Source organism: Colletotrichum gloeosporioides, assembly GCF_011800055.1.
Source record: "Colletotrichum gloeosporioides strain Lc1 chromosome Unknown consensus_1, whole genome shotgun sequence".
In the NCBI taxonomy this organism is placed as follows: Eukaryota; Fungi; Ascomycota; class Sordariomycetes; order Glomerellales; family Glomerellaceae; genus Colletotrichum; species Colletotrichum gloeosporioides.
Genome location: NW_025544646.1, coordinates 171,209 through 184,713, shown reverse-complemented (window position 1 = coordinate 184,713; position 13,505 = coordinate 171,209). Strand labels below are relative to the sequence as shown.

Genomic DNA, 13,505 nt, shown 5'->3' with positions numbered 1-13,505 from the left:
ATCTTCCAATTGGTGAGGTCCGATAGCTCCGACCTCATTGTGTCAAAGTAAGATTTGACAGCTTGCTCCTAAGCACGATTTATATAGTTGGCTCACAACTGCGTCTTGCCGTGTAGAAACGAGGTTTGAAACATGGTGAGTGTCTTGTTCCAAGAAAGCTTCGTCACAATGAAAAGAGTGGTTGCCTAAACTGACTGGAGATCACCGCAATAGGTGCTTGATGTCTGGAATGGATCTTCTGAAAGGCTTCAAAGCACGCCACACACACTTGATCAGACGATGAAAATGTTGTCGACGATTTTCCATCCTTCGCTAGTATTCCGCAGGACCCTGTATCATCCCCGTCTGGATGGTATTCTACAGAAGTATGACATGAGAAGTTTTTTAATAATCATGGGCCTGCCCCCGTCCACAGTTCACACCGTACGCAAGACATCGCATGTCTGATAGGCAACAGCACACATGTGCATGTGAAGTCATCAGACTGGAGGAGCGGCAAACATTTTTCTTGAAGAATTCCAGACTTAATCTATGATATAGCTGCTTAAATATGTTGCGATAGATTGGTGCCATCCCACAACGTTGTTTGTGATTGGCTTCACATAAAGGTCCTCTATTTTGACTGTGACGTCTCAGGGTTTCTCGAAACAGCAAATTGAGCATTCCTCTGCAGTTGGTACTGCCTCGGTTCGCCGCTATTTCAGACACCAAGAGTCAGTTCGCGAGGTGGTACACTTGGCAAACTCGCCATACTATAGCATATAGTTTCGTCTCGTCCACGGCTCTTTTGCTTTGTAGTCCATATATGAATTTGAATAAGACGCAGACAATTGTGGAAGCATGCCTGTGGTCACCAGAGTTGAAGGTAGGTGCCGAGAGCTGCCCAGCAGAAAGGGTTCAGATCTGCATGGAACGAAACGTCGCGACCCTCTCTGAGGAACTTAGAAACGAATTACGAGGAGTAGCGTTGATGTTATCGCTTCGAGAATCCAAGATCTAGGCGTCCCCATGATTCCCTTATGCTTCTCTAGTTCAGAAGTATATGGGAAGATGTGGAGGCGCTTCCGATACATTGCTTGCTGTCAGCGCATCGTTGCCTAAGTACTGATTAAAGGCCCGCGCAGCACGGTCTTTCTCTGACAAGAGCCATCGCATGCTTGAAAACCTATATAAGAAGCACTTCTACTATCTAGCTGCTCTTCTATCGCCGGATTATCCGTGCTGAAGTATTCGGTAGTCGAGGCAGTGAAAGCAAGATTCTTTTCATGGGAGGTCTTGGGAGGACCTCCTACTGTTTTCACCTGATATGTGGCGAGGTGTCAGCCAAGTACTCAACGTCCGACGTAAGGCGGAATTCTTGTCTCGTTCGGCAGTCCACTCCCCTCGTAAGCAACTCCTTCAGCACCTTAAACGTCTTTGTCATAGCCATGGCCCATCATATTGTGCAGGGCGCACAGCTGGTGGTATCATGCCAGCTGAGAACATCAGCACATATTGGATGATGGGATGAAATTGTGGTATTGATCTCCAAAGTTCGGCATGGTGGTCGCTTCTGGTGTGTTCAAGCTTTCCGAATGGCAGGGGTGAGCTTGGTTGTCAGCTCCGTCCCATAGATAGAAACACAGTCTCCTCAACTTCGTTGGAAGCGAGAGCGATCCGGCTTCCGAGAGTCATTACTGTGGATGACTTGCATGAAAAAGTCAAACGTGTCGCACGTGCTACTGCCCACTCATCACCACCCAGACCTCACGATGCGAGATTTTTAGCTTCGACACGCTTTCAAATTTAATGAAGCGTGCGTCCGCCTGTCAGGAATTCGTGCGGACAGATGCCAGTAACCTATTCACCTCTCGACACCTACAACATAATACGTACATAAATGAAGCTCCTCGAAATTCTCGTGATGACGGCTTTGGCGCTGACAGCGTCGGCCACTCCCGTCGGTAAGCTTCATCAGTTTCCCAATGAGTTGCGCGTGGATGGAAAGAGGTCATCATAGTTTTTGAAAAAGCCACATAGATGCAAAATTCCGACTACTAGAACCTCTCTGACCAGAACTGTAGACCTACAACTCGAAACATCTTTGGTACCCAGGGCTGAGATATGCCAGTGGTTCGGCGAAGCCCCATTCTGCGATGCAAAATGTCCCGACGGATGGAAAAAGGAGGGGCAAGATGATAAAGGAGGAGGTCATTCTTGCGTGACTGGAAAGAAGTTCTTCTGTTGCTTCAAGACCGACGGCAATGGAAATAGCAGTGGGAAGCAAGCGGCGTGAGGGCGCATTCAGTGGACGTTGAGTCGCTATCTACTTCAATCTATTTCGGCTATTTCGCACTTCGTCTTGAGTCTGTCGAGGGTAAACTATGTTGCAGCTCCTTTGTCCACTGTAGTCGAGAGGTCAGTCCCAGAGACAGCAGGTGGTCAACTTCCACCCACCGACGCGGATTTTGTGCCTCCGATTAGTGTGCGGCAATGCATACTCCTCCAGTCTGAAACCAATGGACATATTTCGATGCGTCACATTTTAAGCATGAAAGACTTCGATAGTCCTCAAATCATTCAATCGCAGAACCACGTCGTAGTTAGATGAGCCCGAGGCTCTGGAAAGCTACTGCCAACTCATGTACAGACTCAACAGGAGACCATCTCAACCAAAGTCTTGGCATCAGGAAAAATGCACGACATATTCATCCCAGAATCACTAAAATTGCACAGTAGCAAATGTGGTGGGGGTTTGTGTCATCCCGCGCGAAATTCTGGCTGACATGCTTGTTTTCTCATTCAAACAGACACCAGGAAGTCATGATACTTCGAGAAAATCTGAGACGGGACACGCCAAGCGCATATCTCATCATCCTCTAATGTCAAAATTATCACTGTGAGGGACCCAAGTGATGGATCCCGCATCCACCGGAGCACAAGTACGGCAGTTTGTTCAAGTCCATTACATAGTACAGAGCAAGATGTGAGAACCATGAACCTGGAGCTGGTACTGTACCCCTTTTCAAGGTTTCATCAGTTCGTCGAGCCGAGTCTTATGACAAGGTCTACCACGTCTGTCCCATGTCTGAACGAAGTTGACAGGTTCTTGGTGAAACAACATTAGTTCTCGCGATATCGTTTCCCAAGACGTCACTACCCCTTAAGGTTACGTAGGCTGGCGGTGCACCGCACGGGATGCAATAGATACCCCGGCATCTAATCTTGGCGCATGCCATTTATTTAACCCGCTTGGGGTCTTCCCGACCTCTGAATCGGTGGTAGCTCTGCGGGGCGATCTCGGAGGACAGGGTCATCGTCAAATTACCTAGTCCGGCTTTCACGATGCCGCTTCTCGATTTGCTTGATATGTATGTCCTTCAGCTGCCTCTCAGTATCTTTTGAAAAGTGACCAGCTAGCATCTTGCCGTAGACGAATGCTAACCATTTTGAGCACTGAGATTTCCGATCAAGGGCACAGACACTTTTCGAAGAAAAAGTTGTTGAAGTATTCCAAGCGAAGCCATCAAGACGAAGCTGTTCGGCCAGTTTCAAAATTCCTGCTTTTGTGGCCAGGGGTTGAAGGGCATTTTACTCCGCCACGTGCTTGCGGACCTGATAAGCCCGTTTCCGCACCCGAACGCCGGCCCGGCATGCCACCATACTGCGATTGGACATGAGTCGCACGATCCAGCTCACACGAGTCAGACAACGAACGCTTCCACCCGTTGCACAATCGGAGGATAGCGTCGAGCCCAGGGTATCCCACCGGCGCGTTATTAAATATTCGTTACACCTTGCCGCGATCCCACTCTGAATGTTTATACACTCCACCGCACATTTCAATATTTCTTCACTGCCGCGTGGCCGAGTACACAACTCAGATTTCGCGCATAAAGTCGCGATGATATTCTAATTTTCAATAATGGACGCTGAGGGGCCGCTCAGACAGTCGTGGAGTGATGCCCAGAAAAGGTCCCTTCTGGCCGGAATATGCGATCATTCCGTCCAAGTATCCGCTGCGGGTTTACGATAGTCTCTCACGTAGGCATATTGCCACTCTGCCGTTTGATCGGGAGGCCTGGGAAAGTCAGGGAGGTTAGCTCAAAGTGCACAAATATATTTGAGACGCCCTAGAACGAACGCCAGTATGTTCTAGGCTCCTCATCCGCCCGCCAAACTCTCTCTTTGTCTGTCGATCGCAGACGTCCATTCTTTACAATGCTCCAGCAACTTGCCGTTCTCGCCTCGGCCCTGGGCCTTTGCCATGCGACAACGCAGATCGTCACCGGCGCCACTCTTTTCGTCGGAGACGCTTCCCCCATCGTGAACACCTCCTATGCCCAGTTTCAGGGCAAGAACGACGACAACACCGGAACCTCAAACTATCTGGGTAAGATCTGCTCCCCGGCTCCTCTCGACCCCGCATGCTAATTGTGATACTTTCTAGGCATTTCGTATGCCACAGCAGCCCGGTTCAACCACTCGGTACTGGCCGAGACCTCCGTCTCCGGCGTGCAGAATGTCTCAGAGTACGGCGTCGTCTGCCCGCAGCATGAGCTCCCCTCATCTATCGACCCGTCCGTGCTGCCACTAGGCAGCTTGTCTGGCGTTCTCGTTGCTGCTCTGTCGCAGTCCACCCTCGAGCAGGGCGAAGACTGCCTCTCGATCAACATCCATGTGCCGCAGAACACCAGCAGCACTGCCGGCCTGCCTGTTCTCCTGTGGATCCACGGCGGTGGCTTCGAGGCGGGTGCAGGAGGTTCGCTGCTGGAGGCCGATGTCGAGAACCCGGGAGTGATCTACCAGGCCACCAACATTGTCGAGCGCAGTGTCGCTATGGGCCAGCCCATCATTGTGGCCTCTATCAACTACCGCTTGAACCACTTTGGCTTCAGTGCCTCTGAGGAATTGGCGGCTGCTGGCCTGCTCAACCTGGGTTTCGAAGACCAGAGGAACGCTCTCCGCTGGCTGAACAAGCACATCGGTTCCTTCGGCGGAGACGCTGACAAGGTCACCATCTGGGGCGAGAGCGCGGGCAGTTGGTCAGTTGCCGCTCATCTCGTGGCCAACGGCGGCGATAACGAGGGACTTTTCCGGGCCGCCGTTGGCAGCTCGGGTGGACCGTTGAAGGTTGATGGCCCCGAGAGGCAGCAGAGCACCTTTGACTCCCTTGTCAGCTACGTCGGTTGCAGTAGCGCCACAGACGTGATTGCCTGTCTGCGGGAGGCCGAGTACAGCGAGATCTACGCACACATGCAGACTGTGCCGTACTTCCTAGGCTACAACAGCTTGGCCTCATCTTGGACGATCCGTCCTGACGGCGATGTCTTCACTGACAGCCCTGACAAGCTTGTCAGTGCGGGTGCTATTGCTGATGTCCCTCTGCTTTGGGGGTAAGTTGTGGTTCCAAGTCATCTATGTAATCGATACTAAGTACTTCCACAGTGACATGCGCGACGAAGGCACTCTGTTCTCTCTGATCAACGCCGCCAACACCACCACCGACGACGATGTTATGGATTACTTCCTCAAGACCTGGTGGCCCAACGCTACCGAGGCCCAGCTTGAGCAGATCCTGACTCTGTATCCCGACAACCAGACGGCCGGCTCGCCTTTTGGCACTGGCGACAACAACGCCCTGTACACCCAGTTCAAGCGTATCTCTGCCATCACCGGCGACTACAGCTTTGAATCCCAGCGTCGCCAGCTGATGGGCGCCGCTCCGGGCAACAAGTGGAACTACCTTATCGAGCAAGCTCTGCCCGCATCCGTTTTGGCCGGCACGGCGACCTTGGGAGAAATTACCGAGGCTGACTACGCGGACTCTGATGCGTTGGAAGCGGTCCCATACCTAGGCAGCTTCCACGCCAGCGATGTGGTGCTCAACTTCTTCGGTGCACTGCCCAGCAACAACTCGCGCCATCTGATGGGCACCCTGATTTCGTTTGTAAACAACTTGGACCCCAACAAGCATGACATGACCGATGTGCCCACTTGGCCGCAGTATGACTCGTCTAGCAAGTCAACGATGCTGTGGAGCGAGAGTGGCGCTGATGTTGTGGCTGACGATTATCGCGAGGAGGCCATCGCCTATCTGAACGAGATTGGCGATTCCCTGCGCATTTAAAATGATGTGAAGGGGTTATTTTCAGCGTGCGAAACTTCTTGTAGATATCTTTAATCAATGACAAACTCATGATTCTCTTCAACTTTTTGGTTCCGGAAGGGCCCGGCGATTTCTTCGCAGGAATCTAACCTGATCACGATCACTGTAACCTGAGGTGGTATTGAATTCATCGTACGACGATCCCGAGTCATTACATCACATCAGATGGTCAGATCACATCGAATGTGAGAAACAATTAACGCTGAGTCTATTTTCCGTCTACGGCATACTGCCAATCATCATGTAAATAGAAAAGTTACACTAGTATACACTTTTTGTGAGGGTGATAGATCGACTCCGCCCCTCTTTACTCCGAACGGCCAGCTTACAAGTCCGTCACCTTCTGGACCTTGGCAACAAACTCCCCGATTCTCGTGGCCACAACCTGCGCACTCTCCTCCCAGCCGATAATGGCACCCATCAACAGCGTGTCGTGGACGGCGTGCTCCTCGTAGGACACCTCCAAGTTGCCTCCAGCCTCCTGCATCTGCCGGCACCATGCAGTGCCGTCCGTCTCAAGGATCTCCGCCTCGCCCATAGTAACGAAGACGGGGACCTGAGTCTTCCAAGGGTTGTCAAGAGGGGTGACGTAAGGCAGGGTCTCCTCAGCCACACCGGACGAGTACACCTTGGCGCCCCAGCGAAGGAATGAGACGGGCAGGTAGTCGGTGCTCCAGTGCTCGTGTTGCTTGTACACCGAGTCCGGTCCCAAGCTGGCAAGCGGGTTGACCCACGGAGCGATGAGGATGGCGCAACTCGGGGCGGAGATCCCAAGGTCCCGGCCAAAGGTGTCGAGGTAGCGGAGCAGACCGATCACCAAGTTGCCGCCGGCACTGTCGCCGCAGAGCACAATACGCTGAGAAGGGATGCCGAGAGTCTGGGTAAGGTACAAATAGCTGGTGATAACGTCCTGCAGGGCGGCGGGGAACGGGTTAGCGGCGGAACCCGCGCTACCATAGCCGGACAGACGGTACTGCGGCGCGAAGACGGCGTCAACGCCGGCTTTGTCGATCAGCATGTTAGCCATGAAGCCGCAGTAGCCTGTGCGGCCATCGCCCAGGACGAAGGCGCCACCGTGAATCTGCAGGACCACGACGCCGCCAAAGCCTTTTTCAACATCAGGCTTTTCGGGGAACCACGTGCCGCCGACGGTGGTAGGCTTGACATCGGGGTTCGAGGCCAGAGGTCCACGGTAGTGCTCTGATGAGAATGGCTCAGCGGTCTGGAAACGATCGCCTTCTTTGCCCGGCTTGAGGGTGTGTGTCTCGGTGATTCCCACGTTTGAGTACAGGTCAACAATGTTGCGTGTAAGACGTGCCATGAGAGCCTGCTTGAAGCCCCATTTTGGGTGAGGGCGGCATGCCGGAATCGCGGCCTGGACACACCAGACGGGAAGACAGAAGAGGAGGATAAAGAGGCCACCGAAAAGCTGGTAGAATATGCGTAGAGGCTGGTATGAAAGAATCGGGAAGCTTTCGCCTTTGGTGCCGGCCATCTTGAAGGATCGCGATGTGGCTACCGCGAAAAATTCGGTGTGTATGTCTTGGGTAACGTATCGGAATTTTTCTAGAAGTGAAGGAATGTCGATGCGAATATGGCGATCACCAGGGTCACAAAAGGGGAAACCTCCTGAAAAGGCTCATCAAAAGGAACAAGTGGAAAGGGTAGCCGCTTATCACCTACAGCGGCAGATCGTGTCACAAACGGGACTCGCTTTTCCTATTCCGATCTCAGGAGGCAGCTCTGCGGAGACTTTGCAACGCTGTGAAAAGTTCTGCTTGAGTCTCATTTCCGCGGGCGGTGATGGGATGTTCGTTCTCCTGACTTCGCGGCTGCATTCCGGCATCTAGGTTCGAGTCTTTGGGATCGACACATCCACCTCGTCGTCTGTCAACCCCGCCCCGATGCCGTTCTTGTCAGAGCACAATCTCGGCCAAACAGCTCCTGTACGAAAACCTGGAGTTTTCGGACCGCTTGATAGGACAAAATTTGGCGTCTGTGGACTCTTGGGGTTCGGAATGGAGTCTAGTAGTATGTAGAGTGGATGTCACATGACTCGCATTTGTACGCTTGCCAAGCCAATGCCCCTGCGCCGGCATGTAGTCGATTCTTCACCGGCAAGCAGGGATTCTGATGCCGGCACAGATGATGGGTGGGTACGGTTCATGGGCTAGAACGGGAAGGCTTTTCGTGGTTGGATCTGATCGCTGAACCAATGGCACGGTTACGTCTTTACATGACATGTCACTTACACTTACACCCGGCACTACGATGAATCTCTTGAAACGTCTTCCCTGCACCGTCGTCTCCACGAATGCCACCTTAGGACTCAGGAACAACTCCCGGCCGGCCGGATCAGGAACCGTTCAGACCACAAACACTGCAGGATCTGCCGTATTCTGATGGTTCTACGCATTCTGTGACCATTCTGTCAGTCAGCGGGATGTGGAGATAGTGGTTATTAACTTGGTTCTCCCCCACCAAACGAGCAGACTCTCTCCTCTTTTGCTTTCTTGCTGCTGTTTTGTGACGCACGACAACTGTCGGGTTATATCGTGTTTTTGTTGACTGGCTGCGGCTCGGGTCAGCCTGGATATACAGACAACATGGCTTCGACAACGACAACAACGCCGACGACAGCGTCCAACGACCATACGGACACTGCCATCATCGTTATCAACATCGTCCTCGCTGTGATAGCGACCGTTACATGCGCCGGACGGTTCTGGGCACGAAAGCTCACGGGCGTAGGATGGGGCCTTGACGACTGGCTGGCGCTGGCCAGTTTGATAGTAAATCACGCGTTCTGTGCCATCACGGTCGAGGCGACGGTCAATGGCGGTCTGGGTCGGAGCATCGTGGTGGTGATGGCTGAGAACCCGATGCAGTTGATCACGTTTCTCAAGGTTCGCGGCTGGATTCCCGATGGACGCGGGGGACTCTGACTGGATGCTAACGATTTTGTAGTGTGTCGTCGCAGCTGAGTTCTGCTACGGCTTCTCCTCGCCTTTGATCAAACTTTCTCTGCTGGCCTTCTACTGGCGCGTGTTCCCCACGCCATTCATGAAGAAGGGTATCTACGTTTTGTCAGCGGCTTGCATCGGCTGGGGCGTCGCCATCTTCATCACCAACTGCTTGCAGTGCCGTCCGCTGTCGTACACATGGGAGCAGACAACCAACCCGGGCGCCGGAACCTGCATCGACTTGATTCTGTACTTCGTGGGCAACTCCATCGCCAACAGTCTCATCGACATCTTGACCTTGGTGCTGCCGATTCACGAGACCATGAAGCTGCAGGTCAGCTCGAGCAAGAGAGTGGGCATCTGCTGCGTTTTCGCACTTGGCAGTCTGTGAGTAGACTCCAGAGGAACTGAACCATGGCATGATACTAACGAAGCATTCAAAACAGCGTCGTTATCGCCAGTTTTGTCCGCTTCGGATCTCTGGCTTCTCTTTACTCCATCGGTGTGACGGACATGACCCGTAAGGAGACCCGTTTCTCTTCATTCTTCGGACCGGTTTGCTGACTCTTCTGAACAGAGCAATACGCTCTCATGTGGACTGCCACCGTCGTGGAGATCTACGTCGCCATCATCGGCGCCTGTGCAGTTACTCTCGTGCCCGTCTACCGCAAAATGCGTTACGGCACTCCCTGGTCAACTCGCGACCAGAAGTCCAACCAGATTTCGTCGAACCCTGCATTCGCTGGCACTGGCGGCGCCGGTGGTTCGCGGCCTGGAGTCCACCACAACTTCAAGCGCTCCGCAAACCACGAACGCCTGAGCACAGGCAACGATTCGGAGGAGTACCTGCACCACGGCTCTGGCATGAGGTACTCAGTATCTGGAGCAAAAAGCCCCAAGCGGGAAGAGGCGAGCGACGATGTGCCCATGGACACGATTGTGGTCCAGAGGGATGTTACTTGGGAGGAGGAGCGAAAGGTGCGGCAGCACGTTTAGGGGGATAACTACACCATATAATCATTGTATTTATACTTTACGTTCACATGCTGTCATGACGAACGCTAGATCCGAACTCGTCCATGTTCCACGAGTAAGTTTGGTTAGATACTAGCTTGCGGGAGTTTCAGCTCAGCAACGATTACTCCTCCATAAGGAAGGAGGAATTCCAACATAATTAACCCTCCAAAGTGTTTATCCCCAGCCCGGGGCTCTGTTTCCACGTGGTCCGAGGCACGGGCGCGTCCTTTCCCCCGAGTGAGTCCGAAACTAGCGAACCCCGTTTGCTGTCGATGTCGAAATCCTGGTCTTGGGTGCCCACTCTCGACGAAATACGACCAGGTGTCGAAATGATTGCCACGTTTATGACCCTTGGTCAAGGGGCCTTGGCGGCCGATCGCTACCGGATACTTCCATTTGAGCTCAGACATGACTAGCTGTGCATGCCAGAATCTCAACGCTATGCTCAAGTGGAAGTAAAAGGGTCTTCCCACGGAAGACATTCCGTCCTGTGACAGCTTCTTTGGCACGTTGATTGACGATCATGATTGACTTGAGAGGGTCCGGAGCGCCCGGCACAGTCGGTGAATAGATGTCCAGATGACATGCTTTGAGACTATCGATTGTACACCTGTCCAAGCATCTGAAAGGTTAGCGTACTACTTGCGGGGCTTGGCTATATGGGAAGCCCCGCAAGAACCGCACTAACCTTTCAGATGCTGGGACAGGTGTACCCCTTGGCGCAGAGAGTTCCCTCTAATCGTATATGTAGCAACATCACTCTTGGCTGAGTAGAGCCTCACTTCCTTGCTTCCATCTCTGCATCATTGTATCCAACTGGCGAGTTGAGACATCAACTCCCAATTACACTCCTTAACAATTTCTTTACACAATTAATTAATATGGCATCTAAGTGGGCGGGCCTTGCAGCCCTACTCGCGGCCTCAAACTCCGCTCTCGCCGTTGCGAAGCCAATTTCCGCCCGTGATGCGTTGAGCCCCAAGGTGGAGATTGACTACGCCAACATCACTGGCCGGATCAATGGCAACATCAAAGAGTTCCTAGGTGTGTTGCAACGGGACCTGAACACGCATGCTGAATATCCCAGACGGATAAACTGACATTTCTAAGGCATTCCTTTCGCCTCAGCTGGCCGCTTCGAGCACTCTCAGCTCTACACCGAGCAATTGGGCGAGTTCGATGGTAGCAGCTACGGTCCCATCTGCCCGCAGAAGACGACGGGCTCCATCCTGTCCATGAACTCGTCCAGCAGTCTCATCTTGGGCAAGACCGGCACGGCAATCGGCCCCATCGTTGGTGCCCTGGCCGACACAGTTTTCAACACCATCGGACAGACCCGCAGTGAGGACTGCCTTCTGATCAATGTGCAAGCGCCTGTCGACGCTAAGAAGGGAGATAAGCTGCCCGTGGTGATCTGGATTCATGGTGGCGGATATGAGGTCGGCAGCCCCTTTACTGCTACCAGTGAGACGGATGTGATCCGCGGTGCCGTGCCGAACTACAACATCGGTGGACTGGTGCGCACCTCTGTCAGCCTCAACCAGCCTATCATTGGTGTTTCGGCCAACTACCGCCTCAACGCCTTCGGGTTTTCCGCGTCCAAGGAGATGGAGGAGGCCGGACTTTTAAACCTCGGTCAGTATGAGAAGGCTATGGTATTTACAGTCTGCTAACGATGCATCCATAGGCCTCGAAGATCAAAGAGTTGCTATGCAATGGGTCCAGAAGCATATTGCCGATTTTGGTGGTGACCCGGACCAGGTGGTCATCATGGGCGAGTCGGCTGGTAGCTGGTCCGTCGTCGCGCATCTGCTGTGGGATGAGGGAGAGGGCGCCACTGATCTTTTCCGCGGGGCGATGGCCCTGTCTGGTGGCCCTGTCATGGTTGAAAATGCCGAGCGTGCTCAGCCTTTCTTCGATAACATGGTCGACAGAACAGGATGCACCAACGCCACCGACAAGATTGCCTGCTTGAAGGTCGCTGACTTTGACGACATCATGGCTTCCGTGAACGACGAGGGCATGCGTAAGTAACCTTTCACATTTACAAACTGAAAACATTCGGCTGACTCTGATGCCTGATTAGTTCTCGGACCCCGATCCCTGGCGTCGACTTGGACCATTCGTCCCGACGGCAAGCATCTCAAGGACTCTCCCCACCGCCTGGCTGCTGCTGGCAAGATGGCTTCCGTTCCCCTGGTCACTGGCGACATGCGTGATGAGGGAACCCTTTTCTCTCTCCTCGCTCAGCTCGAGACCCTGACGGATGAGGACTTCGCAAAGTACTTCAAGGACATCTGGTGGCCCAAGGCCTCCGATGCTGAGATGGCCAAGCTCATGGAGCTCTACCCAGCGGATATCACCCAGGGCTCCCCCTTCGACTCGGGCGTTCTCAATGCCGTGACCCCCAACTTCAAGCGTCTGGCCGCAGTGGTGGGCGACTTCAGCTTCCAGGCGCAGCGCCGCAACCTGCTGGCACACTACAACACCTCTGAGCAGACTGTCTGGAACTACGTCACTGATGTCAGCATTCCTTCCGCCGGTCTGCTGCCTGATCTGGGCGTCTTGACTCACCTGCCTGTTCTCGGCTCGTTCCATGCCTTTGATGTCTGGTTCTATATGTTTGCAGGCTTGCCGTACGGCCTTAGCAAGAACACCAATGCTTACCAGGCTACCGCCATCTCCTTTATCCGCACCCTGAGCCCCAACAACCACGGTTTGGATCTTGCCGATTGGCCGAGATACTCTGAGGAGGGACTGGAGACCTACAACTTCAAGGAGAGCGGTCCGGAAGTTGTTAAGGATGACTACCGCGTGGAGGCCATGCAGTTCTTCAACGACCACCCTGATTCTTTCTTGATTTAAGTATGCCTGTAAAGGTGATACTCCCGAGTAATAGTAGTCAGCTTCGCAGACAGTCACTAGCAAAAATTGATCCAGCCATAGAATGCTGCCCTAATTCGAAAGTCGCATTGGTGCTCATCGCTCAGTGAGGTCCTAACAAGACCAACGTATTGGATGCCATCCGTGGTGACATGCCACACAGCAAACGCCAGTATTCAATGGTCTTTCATTAATGTTTAGACCTCTTTTCAAAGCTCCCCAAGCCTTGACTGGCAAGCAATACTCCTTCCTCTTTGATGATGGTATCGGCTCCACCAGGTCCGCATGAGACTTGTCTGTTGCGCCACGGAATAAAAGCTATTTGCAAGTCAGACGCGATCGGTGGACCCATAGGTACGACCGATTCTTCTAGCAACGCGACTTCACAAGTGAATGTTTAGACCAGCTCCACTTCCCATGCAGGGCGACGAAGACTTCTTATTACGTATGTCATTGAAATAGATACAGGCCTCCAGGTACGCAATATGATACGA

At 53.0% G+C, this 13,505-nt stretch overlaps 2 protein-coding genes across 2 annotated transcripts; one reads left to right on the top strand and one right to left on the bottom strand.

The window, feature by feature from the left end:
* Positions 1 to 4,200: 4,200 nt before the first annotated feature.
* Positions 4,201 to 12,993, top strand: GCG54_00009831 (Lipase 3; the record flags this gene model as incomplete). The annotated part of the gene is made up of 11 exons (XM_045409769.1): positions 4,201 to 4,372; positions 4,430 to 5,375; positions 5,428 to 6,026; positions 8,750 to 9,054; positions 9,116 to 9,498; positions 9,558 to 9,631; positions 9,689 to 10,089; positions 11,022 to 11,172; positions 11,239 to 11,763; positions 11,816 to 12,154; positions 12,215 to 12,993. 11 exons carry the CDS (start codon positions 4,201 to 4,203, stop codon positions 12,991 to 12,993), a joined length of 4,674 nt encoding a protein of 1,557 aa, XP_045271306.1.
* GCG54_00009832 (uncharacterized protein) lies at positions 6,474 to 7,643 on the bottom strand (the record flags this gene model as incomplete). The annotated part of the gene is made up of 1 exon (XM_045409770.1): positions 6,474 to 7,643. One exon carries the CDS (start codon positions 7,641 to 7,643, stop codon positions 6,474 to 6,476), a length of 1,170 nt encoding a protein of 389 aa, XP_045271307.1.
* Positions 12,994 to 13,505: the final 512 nt, after the last annotated feature.